Below are 15436 nucleotides of genomic sequence, written 5' to 3' on the forward strand. Positions count from 1 at the left end.
TCAGTACCACACTCCTACCCCAGACAACCAAATCTGGCTCTATAACTTTTTTTTATCCAAGATTTTTTATTATTACCTTCTGCAATCACATTGAAACATCCCTCCCATTCTTTTGTACATTTAAAATAAAACAATAAAAGCTGTAGATTTTCAGCTTCCATCCTTTTATAACATTTTTCTTTGGGAATTAAATTCCATTAATCTGAGACCCAGATTCCTTTAAACAGAGTAAAAATGAATGGGAAAATAAATCACTTTTCCAGACTCAAAAGCAATGCTCATGTAATTTTTAAAAAAAAAATTTACCCATTGAAACAAAATCTTCACCAACTACATCTTGCTTTTTCAGCAGGACTGTTCATTACAGCTCTGGGCCAAGTTGTGTGAAGCAGTCTGATCTCTCTGTGTCAAAGCAAACTTAATTTGACCCGACTGAAGGGACTTATGCCCTGAGTGATTTCTGGCATTACCCTACCAATGAGTATGCACTGAGCAGATATACACTGATGTATTACACCCAACACATCGGACGGTGCTTGAAGTACTACGTTTAATTGCACAGATAATAATTACATCCTTGGGTTAATGACTCTCTCTAAAACAATCACCCGTCTCCATTTTGTGTTTAATTAAGGGCTTTGCTTACGAACAGAGCTTATCCTATAGTGCTGCATCCTGAAATTTACTTTTAAAAAGAGACAATCAAACAATGCACAACGCATACCCTAGTGAACAGATGCCTGGGGAAATAACACATTCTCCATCTCTTCTTCTCCCACACTAGTCATCTGGTGTGAATGCAGTAGTTTTCCTTATTTTCTTACTGGTTCTAATCACAGACTTTGCTGGCTTTTTATATTACCTATAGTATGCAATTCATGTGTAAATCGCAGGTGCTGGCAGAGAAAGACGGACAGATGAACAGACCCGATCTTCTTGCCTCTATCCCAGTCGCATTGCTGTCCTTATTTACATCCATTAGATTCTTTCTCCCCCCTCGTCTTCTTGCAGGTCACGTGACGAGCTCTGATGTGGGGAGGTTTTTTGCCTCTGGAAAGTGGGGCTGTGGGCTTTCCACCCACATGCACTTTACAGCCTCAGACACAAAAGGCGTGATGTTGCGGGCATCAGGTCTTAGCCCCCAGTTGTGAGCTATATTTAGACGTATCTCATCATGTGAAAGAACGAAAAGGAAAGAAAGAGTTTGTCTCTTAGCTGCTCAAAGTGTTTTGTCAGTTGATTATTGCCACTCAAATTTTCATGTTTTCATGATGTTAAAAGTGAAAAGTGAAGCAGCTTCACAACAAACAAATCCAGTCTTGAAGCACTCAGGGTGGCTGTGAAGATTAGGTTTTGGATGGATGCAGACGAATGTGAATCTCAGCCAAGCTTTAATAATGATAATGGCTTGGAACATTCAGATGCCATTTCTGTGGAGCAAGTCTCAGCACAATTTTTTTTTTATGATAAAAGATTTATCGCACTTTACTTCATATCCCACTTGGGATGAGACTTTATGCAGTCACCCCTCAGACTCAAATGCCTGCTGATTTTCAGAAGGCTTTCTCTAATTTTGCATCACCTCTATTGGCAAATTGAACGTGTATTTTTATAATTTATTTAATTCTTTAATTAAACTTTCACTTAATGACAACTTGCACTTCACTTGTGGTCAGGGGAGAACTGCCATTTTCCACATTTTCCTTGTCCGATCCCTTTATCTATTACAGTCAACATTGTCTGTTTCTGTGTCCTTCAAAGAACCTGAACAGCACATTTGAAGCCCCAAACTACTGTGAAATCTTCACCTGGGAAAGTCCTTGCAAGTACCTTGTGTCTTGTTGCTGTGTTCAGTCTTGGTGTAGGACCTGCATCATGAAACTAGCAGAGCAGAGTTTGCTCATTAGTGCCTGTTTGGTATAACCTGAATGTGCAAGTGTACCTATAAAAAACTATGCTGCTTTGAAGCAAATGGTAGGAACAACAAATAATTCTTTGGTCACCTCTCACAGTAAATTGTTAAAAGTAAAAAAATGTGATTCACACCTGCCTAAAACATTTGCACAGTACAGAATGTAAAAATGAACACATTATAATAATAACACAATATAATTCCCTCTTATTTGCTCACCACAACGTGATATTGCGTGGTGTAACATGATCCATGAGCATACAAGTTGCAAATGTAGTACTGTGTGCCACTTAATATTTATTTATGGCTGCTGCAAAAATGATGCTAAATGATATTAAAGGAGATGTGGTCCTCAGAATTCTAGCACAGAGCTGGCGATGATATGATGCATGATTGGGCCTTTGTGTTTTGGCTTATTTTGCCTGTGCTTTCCAAAATCATTAATGTGGGTGCAGACATTTGGCTCCTGTGGAATTCGATCAGATTCTAAAAATATGCCGTGAACCATAGCTGGAGATAGACACACAACTTAAATGAAGCCAGGCTTTGGGCTGATGCCCGCTCTGCTGGGCTCTTGCCAGCCGCAGTGCTGCCCTAAGTTCTCTCTCTCTCTCTCTCTCTCTCTCACTCTCTCTCTTCAAATACAACCAAAGTAAGACTTCTGTATTAAAGATTCATGAAGGACATGAAAGCACCCTCCTCTTCTGAACTGCCTCCTGTATCTGGCATATTCTCAGTGTAATAGATTTTAGTGCTGAAACTTTGCTGAGCTGGTCAGACTCAGGCCCGGCATTTGGGCATCTGTAGTGGGATGGAGCCCAGCCTTGTTTTTTTTTTTTTGTTAATCGAGTGCTTTGCCAAACAGGAGAACCAGAACTAAAATAATATCTGATCATCTTTTTTAAAACTGTTCTATAATCAAGACAACTTTTCTATCAAACAACTGGACTTTCTGACCTAATGCTGCCAAAAATGCAACATGTAACCATATAAACATGAAAATTGCAAATAAAAAAACATTATTTGCTATTATAAGGTGAAGGGATTTACATAGTTTCGTAAAACTTGAAGAAGAGAAACAAACTGTCCTTTTAGCTGGTGTATAATAATTTGACACACACACACAATTTGACACACACAAGTTTAAAATGGGAGGAGCCTGAAGATTGACAGTCTGTCAATACTCCACATGCACAGACATGATTAAAGATAGTGTTTCTTTCATATATTTTTTTTTGTAATATAAATCCCAAGGACGCAGTGACCTTACAATAACAAGCAACCCTATATTTAGCACGTAGCAGTAGCCTCCACTTAGTACCAGTTTGAAAATAGGTTCCTGGGTCTATTTTAAATTATATTATCTATAGCTTCAATGAGAACAACATTCAACAAAAACAAGTGACAAGCTGGATAATCACCCCCCCCCCAAACACTGATGCAATATAAGAATAAAAATATTTATTAACAATTTGTATGTCTAAAACTGTTGCCACGAGTGTTACCAAATCTCTTACTTCAGTCTCTGTGATTTGAAGTGTAATAACTGTTGTGCAATGTAACACCTCTATATGCTAGATCACCATTATCTTACCTGCTCTTTAGCAAACTGCTCAATTTAAATTGTAAATATTCTTGGCCTGTACATTTATTTAATTTTACTTACATTTTATTTCTCTTTGTCAGACCTAGTTTAAATGTGCATCTACTGGTTTGATCCAAACGTTATCTCAGTGCACTCGAGGTTGACAATAGGGTGTTTCACAGAATTGCATCCATAGAGCCTTTCTTGTTTTTAATGCTTCGACATTGACGTATAGGGGATTTTCTGTGGACAGGATGGACGAAGTTCGCGAGGCTGACCCGGGCTCTGACCAACAGCCGGAGCACAATGCAGCAGCTCACCCCCATGAACAAAACTGAAGTCAGCACTCACAAACACTCGCGGCTTGCCGAGGTGAGTACCCATACCCAGATCAGGTACGCATCATCTGACATGCTCATGACCAAGGTGACACGGACAGAGGTCACAACTGGGCTCAACTGAGCCTCAGCAGGGCTCTTAGTTTTTGTAAACTCAAAATCTATAGAAATCGAGCGAGAATTGCTGGTGTCTTCCTCCTGTAAGTCGCTTTGGATAAAAGTGTCTGCAAAATAAAGGAAAGGAAAGGAAAGAATTCTGTGCTTTCCTCGTACACACGCAATTCTAACATTCATCTGGCTCCTACGTCTCCATTGTAATTTACAGTATTTCTGCCTTTGGCACACTAGTTCAAAACCTAAAACAGGTATTGATTTAAAATTTACTATATTATATTTTAAAACACAGTTTAAAACTGTGATGAAGAGTGATTAGAGTAGAGGTTGGTCATTTATTAATAAAGCATCCTGCAGACTTCTGAATGTAAATAAGATTCTGCACATGGTACTCTGTGCATTTAAATATTTTCATTTGGTTGTTTCTGATTTCCGCTCTCCCCTCGGCTACACAGAATGTAACCAAAATGCGGTCGTGTTAATTGCATCAGTTTATTTAAATGTGAATAAATATGAATGTCAATTGCAGCAATTAACATATCAAGTCTGACTGCCCTGTGGATATAACGGTTGATATTGTTATGATATGTATTCTAGGCATACAGCATTGTTCAGCTAAGCTCCTCCCAGCCCGTACTTCGGGTAAGGATCTGAATCGCACATTGCCGAATCACAAACCTTGTCGTAGACTAGACTGTTTGCTTGCGCTCGGGTGTGTTGAAGCCAGACCTGGTGATCTGGACACAGGTATTGGTCTCGGACTATATTGTCAATGAGCCGGAAGTGGGTTACAGATACCACTATTGGGACAAAACCAGATGTTCTCTTGCATGATGTGTGTGAAAGGAAACTCAACTCTCGCGCGATTCCTCTGGATGATGTATGGGGGATTTAGGCTGTTGTGTCAGGGAGCTCGGATGAGATGGATTTCTGGCCGGCATTGTGTGTGAGGCAGTGACGGAGGCAATACGGCATTTCAAAGGGTTCTTTCTGAAAGAGCGCCAGCAGGCTCTGTAAGCACAGAGGAGGCCATTACCTGCCTGTCCATTGTACTTACTGCGGAATTGTGAGTGGCCGGGGCTGCAGTTATTTAATCAGCAAATCACATAAGTAATAGCCTCTTTTCCTTCCTCCAGCGGGCTCCTTGTTTCCGAATTGTTCACCCACTCTTTTGCTCTTTTATTTTACTGTTTCTTTTAACAAAATTCACGTTATAACAATTGCTTAGCAGATATCTTATTAAATTTACGCTTTCAATCTTGTTGGTCCCGCCAAGAACACCCTCCACATCCTCAGTGTATTGGCAGAGTTTATCAGCGACAAAACAGATGAGACATAAGCCTCCTGCATATCAGATCCACTGAAACTGAGCCGCTTTGGACCTGACCTGTAGTTGGATGGAGGGCTGTGTTTCATAACCTCGGATGCAGCTGGGAGAGGGTGTGTGTCGAGCTGTTAAAAGGGCTCACAGTTTCTGAACTCACATCCAAAAAATGGCGATATGTATTAAGAGTGCGTTGGCCATTCTGCTTCACCGTTCTATAGAGAGCGCTGCTATTGGCTGCTTTCCTCCTTATTATCATTTAAAGCTACAGACACCGAAACGGAGTGTCCTGGGAAATCTCACTGCGGGACTGGTTTAAAGTTGCTGTAATTCTGCACCAAGGCTGAATTTCGGAAAGAAACTTCAGATACGGTATTAGGGGACAACTGAGACTGATATAAAAGCAAAAGAAATTCATGTCAGGGGACCTTTAGAACATAACGCCTCCACCATATCCAGGTCCTGCAGTTTAGTGATTCAATCTCATTCAATTAAATCTGATGTGCAACCACGCCTACTTTTGATTGTACAATAACACTTTACAACACTTTAGAAGGAAAGGCAGCACAGAGTAGAAAATATTATTAGTATGGGTGGGGCGCTAGACTTGTAAGGAGTTTTTTGTTCATGCAGTGATTTTTCCTGTGTCTTTTGGCAGGTATTTCAACTCGGATCAGACATCCTCCCCCAGTATAAGCAGGAAGCTCCCAAGACACCTCCTCACATCATCCTCCACTACTGCACATTCAAGACTACGTGGGACTGGGTCATCCTTATCCTCACCTTCTACACAGCCATTATGGTGCCGTACAATGTCTCCTTTAAGACCAAGCAGAACAATGTTACCTGGCTGGTGCTGGACAGCGTGGTGGATGTCATCTTTTTGGTCGACATTGTGCTCAATTTTCACACCACCTTTGTTGGACCAGGCGGTGAAGTAATCTCAGACCCCAAGCTCATCCGCATGAACTACTTGAGGACCTGGTTTGTCATTGACCTGCTGTCTTGCTTGCCCTACGACATCATCAATGCCTTTGAGAACGTGGATGAGGTTTGTGATTTCAGTGATCCTTCTGATTATTGTGTTTTTGAGCAGGACAAGGGTAGTGACAAAATATATACGTGCATAGAAATCAAACTTATACACATAAATTTAGGTGTATGTGTGTTGGGGGGGGGCATGGTTTTAGAGTGCCATTTTTATGGTGCAGCATGATAGAATGCACACAGAATCGGGAAGTGAAGTGGAAGCCTATGCGTTGGGGCAGGGCTTGAAGCCTAGAAAGTAAAAAAGAAAGTGAAGTGATTGTCACATGTGATACACAGCAGCACAGCACACGATGCACACAGTGAAATTTGTCCTCTGCATTTAACCCATCACCCTGAGTGAGCAGTGGGCAGCCATGACAAGCACCCGGGGAGCAGTGTGTGGGGACGGTGCTTTGCTCAGTGGCACCTCAGTGGCACCTTGGCGGATCGGGAATCGAACCTGCGACCTTCTGATTACAGGACCGTTTCCTTAACTGCTAGGCCACCACTGCCCCCAGGCCCCCACTGCCTGGGTGCATGGTTGTCATTAAGGATGTTCGAAAATATCGATACAGATATATTCCGCAAAATTTTACGTGGTGATATTGTAAAATACCGCAATATGTAATGTATCACAGTATATCCCAATATAATCATATTTGTGACCCATGTATCATGATACGTATTGTACAGTGAGATCCTTGCCAATACACACCCCTAGTTGTCATGCTTAAAGAAAAGTTTTGTTTGGCAGACCTCCCTTTAATGAGAGAAACACTGGTTGATTAACACCTCCAATCAAAGATCATATATACGTGTTGGATCTGTCCTTATCCGATTAAGTGGACATGATCCAAAGTAAAGTTTTTTTTGGTCATACTGCTTGATAACCATATTTCAGCATTATAGTGTCTGATGCACTTTTTCTGGTAATGACTGGTTTATGCTTTAATTTCATTTGAGTACAGTGCGATTTGGTGCACTGCTGCATGAAATAATATCATGGAAATCAAGACTAGAATGAGAGAGTGGGGACAATTAAGCTCACAACAAGAGAAGCAGAGGTCCTATTGTCCTTTGTTACGAGCCCCCTGTGGTGACCACTTTTACAGGGTAATCACTTGCCTGCTTCTCCCTGTTAACCTCCTACATCTTCCACCTGAATGAGTGCCTCCCAACCTGCTCTTTTCATCCGTTGATCTCCTCATATCGGCACGTCCATCTCCTTCCCTGCCAGTTTGGACGCATCACGCTGTGCTCTGATGGACGGCTCAAGAGAAATCAAAGAGTTGATGAAATAATTCAGCTACAAATAAACTGTGCACCCTCACTGGTTCTGTGCCATGTTCTTTTGGTATGTCTCAAGAGATTAATTAATGTATGGTACACCTCCCTGAACAGTTTTTCCTCTTTTGATGGTGTAAGGTCAAAAGACATCCTCAGAATTGACATATAAAAAAAACAAAAGAAACATGATCTTTCCTGATGTTTGCCTATGTAAACAGGTAGTTCTTTTATTGAATTTAATGTAATGGATTTATGTAAATTCTGAGGACACTTCGGTCTTAGTCTAAATTCTTTGCGCTGTGCTTAGAGCCAGTTTGAAAATTGTGTGCATGGTCTTGGGATTATCATGAGCAACTATTTTGTCACAATGATTTCTAAGCATGGTATTAGTGTTTGTGCAATGTCAGGTCAGAGTCCCTGTGGGGCTGAGCTGCAGAATAGTGAAGACCGGTGATGACTGGAGGAACCTCAGGTTGGATCCTGCTGCTCGGTGATCCCGGTGGAAGTGCACTCCACAGCAGCACCGCTGCACCTGGGCTGTCAAGCCCATCTTAATCCTTTGTGACCTTTCCCCAGCGCTGAAGGAGGGAAACAAGCTGGCTCCGCTGCAGGGGATTCTCTATCGCTCACCAGGGGAGAGTGCTGAGGGTAGTAGCATTTGCCTGGGTGCATGGAGTGCTGAGCAAGTGGAGGAGATGGCTCTGTGGGTGTCTGTGCAAACACAGAGGATGGCTCAGAGTGTCTGACCTGAGGTTGGACCTCCCCAGAACTTCTATGACCTGGATGGCCAGTCTTAACTGGATGAGACAGTGGAACTGTACTTATTCTGCCCCAGCTCTACCCCGACACGAAGGCCTAACCCTACGGGGGACTCACCAAGGGCAGGATATAACAGTAGTATAAATCTAACAGTGTACATACGGCTTGAAATAATGTGTTTGTAGAGCTTTGTAGTTGCTTTAATGTAGTGGTGTCCGGTAAGATGAAGGAAAATTGTGCTTTTCTCAGTTGTATTGTCTGAATAGCTCCCTGTTTTTTACACTCTTTAGTGGAGTTGATGCAGCTAATGGGAGAAAGCGCACACACACTCACACACACACACACATATACACACAGTGCACTTCAGGCCTTGCTGTTCCTGTGTTTTTCTTTATTTTTCATTTTTTAAACAAATGGCTAAAGGCTTCGTCTTTGAACGACAGAGTGAACGAAAGAGCTGCTTTGTAACCAGTTTTTTCTTTTTGTTCATCATACAAAATTAGACTTACATGCACTAGTTCGCCAGTCAGAATACTTGAATTAAATTGCCATAAGGATTTTTATACAATTTATGGGAACAACAGACTACTGATTTTATTTTATTACAGGGTGCCGTGTTTGACAGTCAGAGGCATTAAAGTAGGCTTAAAATAAGCCTACTAAAATAACTCTGATACGCTGCATTTTAATTAACTTGCAAGCCACACACGTATTCTGCCCAAACCTCTGCTCCCTGTCAGCACCTGGTCTGTTCCATCTGCAAGATCAAAAGCACATAATTCCGGCACACCTCAGTATAAAAACAATGTAAACCGCCCAAGCCTAATTCTAGTCTGTGAAATATTTTTGAGACAGTGGAGAAATTAGCTTTTTGGTATGCAGTATGTACAGCAATGTCACATGACTGGTTGCACAGGTGTGTCACCTTGCCCACCTTGCTCACCTTTCACCTGTGTTAGTACTTTTTTTTTTCATTTTCAATAACTGTGCCTAAAATTTGCAGAATTGTGCATTGATTTTGCTGAAAAAACTTGTAATTTGTAATACTATTATTTGAACACTGTAAGAGTTTTTTTGCTTTTATTTTGAATTCCTGATGGTACAGATCTCTAAAGGGCTCATGTTGCTCATAACCTCATATTGCTCCTTCTCTCTCTGTATTCATAGATCCAAGTCATGCTGTTAATGCTCTCCTTTGACATTTGCACTCTCTCACAATGTGTTCTCTCCTAGTGCACATTGACATGTTGAGTAAATTGCTCACTGTGTGGGTGGAGGTTTCACAAATGTGGCATTGTGACTCATAGTCAGTTGCTCTTTTACCACTGAGTAAAGCGCTCCAGTTATGAATGCCATGCATTCTTGCAGGCAGAAAATTACTCAGTTATAGACCTGTTCATTTGAGAAGGAACCGTGTGACGGTCAAATGGAATAACAGCATGAAACAGTAAACCGATTCTGTATTTACAGCTCACTAAATCTGAAGCAGTTATGATTCATATTGGGAAGTTATTTAAGCTTGAGAGAGAGAGAGTGTGTGTGTGTGTGTATGTATAAATGTATGTATGTGTGTGTCACTTGATGGAATCATGTGACTGGGAGTAACACGGAAACGAGGTAACGTGACTCCTGTAAATTGGCAAGATGGCCACTGCCAGCCGCTCAGTCATTGATTGACATGCGTCATGGAGACTCGGCTCCTCTCTACTCGCCACTCAGTAAGACCGTTCCTGCCCTTATGGAATCCTTTCTTCTGAACTCCTTCCTCTAGTCCTGTCCCTTCCTATATTGTACCCTAACGCGAACGACAATACACACACACATACATAAATACATACATTCATACACACAGTATATACACACACACAAACATATTACGTGGTGTATTACTTGATTCTTTAGAAACATGTTTTTTCTGCATTGCTCTCAGTAGGCGATGTGTTTTGGGTAAAGGCTTTGGCGATCTGTGTATAAAGATCACAGTGAACACCAAGCACTGTGAGCCTTAAGTATAGGAGGTTACTCATAGAGTGGCTAAATCATACTCTCATCTACTCTGAGATACACAAAAGCCCTTTCTATTTTGCGAATTGCAAGGCTGACGGGATCAAATTGGAGATATATGTGTTCTATAAAGAATGTCAATGCAATTACAATGTGATATCTTGCAGCAATAAAAATTCTAGGGCTGTCAACCAATTAAAAGAAAAAAAGAATCATTCATTTTGAAAATTCATTTATTGTGTATAACCAAAGCTATAATGACAGGTATCATAGTTTGACAGAAAATCGATAAATAAAAATCGTTCACTATCTCTGAACATGCAGATGCATGAATTGTAATAATTGATTTTAATATGTTCCATGTTTATAAATGAATTGCACTGAAAAATGCTTTAAGTTTGACAACCGTAATTAGTTCATTCTGTTTCTTATTCACAGGGTATCAGCAGTCTGTTCAGCTCTCTGAAGGTGGTCCGCTTGCTGCGCCTGGGCCGCGTGGCCCGTAAGCTGGATCACTATCTAGAGTATGGGGCGGCGGTCCTCGTTCTGCTGGTGTGCGTGTTTGGCCTGGTGGCCCACTGGCTGGCCTGCATCTGGTACAGCATAGGTGACTACGAGGTCATCGATGAGCTGACCAACACCATTAAGACCGACAGCTGGCTCTACCAGCTGGCCACCAGCATCGGCTCCCCGTACCGCTTTAACACCACCGGCTCCGGCCAGTGGGAGGGTGGGCCTGGGAAGGACTCGCTGTATATTACTTCTCTGTACTTCACCATGACCAGCCTGACCACTATTGGCTTTGGCAACATTGCCCCGACCACAGACGGCGAGAAGATCTTCTCAGTGGCCATGATGATGGTCGGATGTGAGTATGAAGTGCATTAATATTCACTCTAATATCAGAATATGCTGCAGTGTTTTAGAATTGCCTCATTATGTGACTTCTGTAACTTTCTCTTGCTCTTTGTGAGCTAGTTGTTCATTATGTTGTTTTTGTCCATGTGGTGGTTTTTGTGGGATTCATGATCTAGAGGCAGTCAGTACAGTTTCATCCACTACTTGTTCTAATTAACTAAAACTGCCACAGCACTTAAAACTTGTGGTTACAGTTCTGATCTCAACTCTCTTCTCTTCTTTGCTCTTTTCTCCATATATTCAATGGGATTTTTGTATTAAAATGGGAGTTATATATTTATTGCTCAGAACTATGTGTGTGTAAAATGGAGATATTAAAATGATATAAAATTAAACCTTATGACTGCCAGAAGGTCACATATAAATTTAAATAATTTTTTTATATAGTTATGGGGTGGTTGTAGCTTAGTGGGTAACACAGTTGCCTCTGAACCCAAAAACCACAAAGTGACTGGTTCAAACCCCACTTACCATTTTGTCCCTGAGCAAGACACTTAACTCTGAGTGTCTCCCGGGAGTCTGTCCCTGTAACTACTAACTCTGGATAAGGGCATCTGCTAAATGCCATAAATGTAAATGTGTCAACGTTTGAAGCTTTTAAAAAGTACAGCCATATACACCAACATTAGCCACAACATTATGAATACCATTTACATATAAATCGTTTATCAGACGGCCTAATCCAGAGCAATCAGAAGGACACACTCACTTAGGTGCCACTGAGCAAAGCACCATTCCCACACACTGATCCCCGGGAGCCTGTTATGGCTGCCCACTGCTCACCAAGGGTGATGGATAAAAGCAGAGGACACATTTCGTTGTGTCAATGTGTGCTGTGCTGCAGTGTTTCACAATGACAATCACTTCAATTTCACTTACAGGTCTTTAAATATCTGCTTCTGACAGTTTGGTATCATATTGTTATATTGTTCTGTATTTATGTATTTCATAAGAACATAAATGTTCCTATTTAGAACTTATCTCTCAGCTTTTTTGTTGTACTTCTATAACATAGCAGAGTCCATGTAGCGTGCCGTATTTCACCTTTAAATGAGTGGGTAGGAGGATGGAGGTCTGCCTGGTTACAGAAATCTGCTTGAAGATAAATATAATATATGATTAATTACATACTTGGTTAGGGAGATCTTCTGGTAATGATCTGATTGAATAACATTTTAGTTACATTTCATTTTCATTTAGAATATGTCCTACTTCATATTTTTTCTCAATGGTTCTTCTGTTCATCTCTTCAACAAGTTCAGAAGGACCTAGTGCTAGAAGGTCAATCCTTTGGTTCCATACATGGCCACTGGAAAATTCAACTGTAATCTTGGCCAAAAAAGGAGTCTGATATGAAAGGAGTGGGAGCGGGGTGGAAATGCCATCTAACTCGAGCGAGCAGATCAAATGGAATTTCATGCTTCAGAAGTGCTCAGCTTGTTAGGGTTCCTTGCCCTCACCCCAAGCTCTTCTACCGGCCACCCCACTGCACATGAGTCCAGCTGCCCTCTTGCCTGCAAGTAAATTGGAGTTTTTCCCCTGGACAGAGGCTCAAGGAAGATTTATCTGCTCACTTTTTGTTCAAAACGTCTTTTCAGTGGCCCTGCTTATGGTGAGGTGACAGGATTTTAGTCACAATTCCAAAAACGTGGATTCATAGTGATATGGCGCTATAGATAAAGCAGAGATTGTCAGTACTGCGAATACTGCTCCTAAACATTTTCACCGCTTCTGCCAGCAGCTTTTCAACGAATGGACAGAGCTTAGGACAAGCTTGAATCTCTGCCTTTCATCAAACTGCTGACTGATTAAGTCATTTTAACAAATTTACTGACAAGCTAATTTGCTATGAACTGAAAAGTAGCATTGATTTACATTTACAGCATCTTATCCAGAGCAACTTCCATTAAGTGCAGGTTGAGTACTGGTGGAGTCAGGATCCGGTCCAAAAGGGGCTAGTCCAGATTCAGGGTTTGCACCAGAGTTTTGTGTTGGTCATTTGTTATTATGATTCCTGATTGTTTTCACCTGTGCCTGCCTGTATGAAGCTGCCCTGTTCATTTCTGTATGCTTTTGGGTCGTTGTTTGGTGATGTTTCCCGTGTCGTGTGCTCCATATGATAAGCCCCTGTTTCTTGACTTCTGTTTCGTATGCGTCCTTCCTTTCCATGTCAAACCACCATGACAGGTGGAGTACTTTTGAAAGATATTTACTCATATATTAGTTCTCTCTCAGTTCTTTCATATGATCTCAGATCGTTATCTCAGCATGTGTCTCTGCTGCAATATAGAGTTCCGAATCCATAGCCCTAGGGGGCTAAATATCATTAAAAGTACACTCCAGTCATACATATTTAACTGAAGACCCTTAGGCTAGCCTTTGTGCTGAATCCAACCCCATCTGCATAATTATGCCTCCTCATTGTTGAAATCAGACTCTCATCTGCTGATATGAATAGGGATGTGGCCATGCACTTGATTTGATGTCTGGCCTGTACTGACATGGTGTCAGTGTTCATGTGTGTAAAAAGTGAATCCGGCAACTAGATGGAGGCTTGATGATAGGTTGATAACTAATAGTGCAGTTCATGCACTTAGAAAAGGTCATTTGTTTTATGAATCGAATTAAAAAGTTAACGTTTCATAAATGCTATTTTCATTATGCATAATGTGAAATCCTGATTACATTGGTTGACAGATCTTGCAAATCAGAAATTTGGTATGTCGATTTTACTGGAATATCACCGATTCAGACAGTATGACCAAATGATGATACAATACAGAAATGACCAAGTAAGTACTAGGTTGGAAATTAGAAAAACAGATCCATTTTTGTAACCATGAGGCTCATGAGCAGCAACCAATTGTGGTTTCTCGCCCCAAAACAACATGACCAGCTTAATCCTCAAGTAACATGACAGATTGGTCGATGGATAAATGGATTTGAATGACTGAATTTAACCCACAATTAATTTCAGTGGCAAAAGTGAATGGGAAACGCCCCACTGTGAGTGCCCCATTACGGCCTGAGCCTCCCAGTCTTATATATAATGGCAATTTTTAGTCCATAGAATTTGGAATTATCCATGTAATGGTTAATGTAATCATTTGACAGCCCTAATATTTATATATTTGGCTCTGATTGACAGTTCGTTTTGTGTGTCTGTGTCTCTTTCAGTCTCTCTATCATACAAGGATGTTCTCTGTGAGGTCCTCTGTTGGCTTTATAGTCAGGTTTCTGTTCTGTTTATTGTGAGACAGGTGCAGACAGTGTTGAAATGGGCTTGTCAAAGAAGACACACTGAAGAGAGACCCTTTTATCTATGAAGGTTTTAACAGCTTTAATGTAATGTTATGTCACACCTGGTGCCTTTTTCATTGCTAGGATGTAATTAGATATATAACAGTGATCAGGGGTGTTTCAGTCATTGTTGCAGCTTTTTACAACACAGCGATACATGCACAAGAACAGTCAGATGTTCCTCGTGCACGTCTTAACATCCATGGTGACCCAGCTTCATAAGTATCTGTCCCAAGAAAACACAATTGAACAGTTCTGCACATTTTCAATACAGTTACAATACAGGCCAAAAGTGATGACACACCTTCTCACTCAATGTTTTTTTTAATTTTCATGACCATTTACATTGGTAGATTTTCACTGAAGGGGTAAGGAAGAGGCAGGACATACTGGGAACAGTGATTTATTAAATACAAATCAAACTGGCGCAAGGGGCAAAAACAGGGAAACAAAAGGGGAAAAACATAAACAAACCCGCAGGCGTGTTCTATTGCCAGAACTGAAAACTATACACAACAGTTGCAGGGTCCACAAGGTCCAATGGGCGGAACCACAGCGGTCCTCCAGATTGGTCCCAGGTGTGTCTCCAGGTGCACCTGATCCTGACATTGAATGAAAAGGTGTGTCCAAACTTTTGGCCTGTAATGTATATTAAAATGCTTTGTCCATTGTTTCAAAGCTCTTCCATTAATCAAACCAAACCCCTTCCTCCCCCTTCAGTAGTTCCTGCAGAGGGCATCATTAGCCATAAACAGCATGACATTATTTCGTAATTTGATCAGAAGCTAAAGAGAGAAATCCCCTCAGGGCTGAGAGTGCAACTGAGGCTTCTGTCTGATCAGTTGTCAAACCCTGAAGAAATAGAC

The 15436-nt window shown here is 41.2% G+C and overlaps 1 protein-coding gene across 4 annotated transcripts in view; it reads left to right on the forward strand.

Annotated features, from left to right (window-relative positions):
- Positions 1-15436, forward strand: part of kcnh5b (potassium voltage-gated channel, subfamily H (eag-related), member 5b) — a 51586-nt gene that overhangs the window by 10893 nt on the left and 25257 nt on the right. Inside the window, exons 5-8 of one of the 4 annotated variants that reach the window (XM_028972564.1) lie at positions 3733-3869; positions 4547-4591; positions 5932-6324; positions 10791-11220. In XM_028972564.1, coding sequence (XP_028828397.1) covers positions 3733-3869; positions 4547-4591; positions 5932-6324; positions 10791-11220 — 1005 coding nt within the window. The remainder of the gene's footprint in view (positions 1-3732; positions 3870-4546; positions 4592-5931; positions 6325-10790; positions 11221-15436) is intronic. The other 3 variants (XM_028972565.1, XM_028972566.1, XM_028972571.1) reach the window with 3 other exon arrangements.

Source organism: Denticeps clupeoides, chromosome 1, assembly GCF_900700375.1.
Source record: "Denticeps clupeoides chromosome 1, fDenClu1.1, whole genome shotgun sequence".
Taxonomy (NCBI): domain Eukaryota; kingdom Metazoa; phylum Chordata; class Actinopteri; order Clupeiformes; family Denticipitidae; genus Denticeps; species Denticeps clupeoides.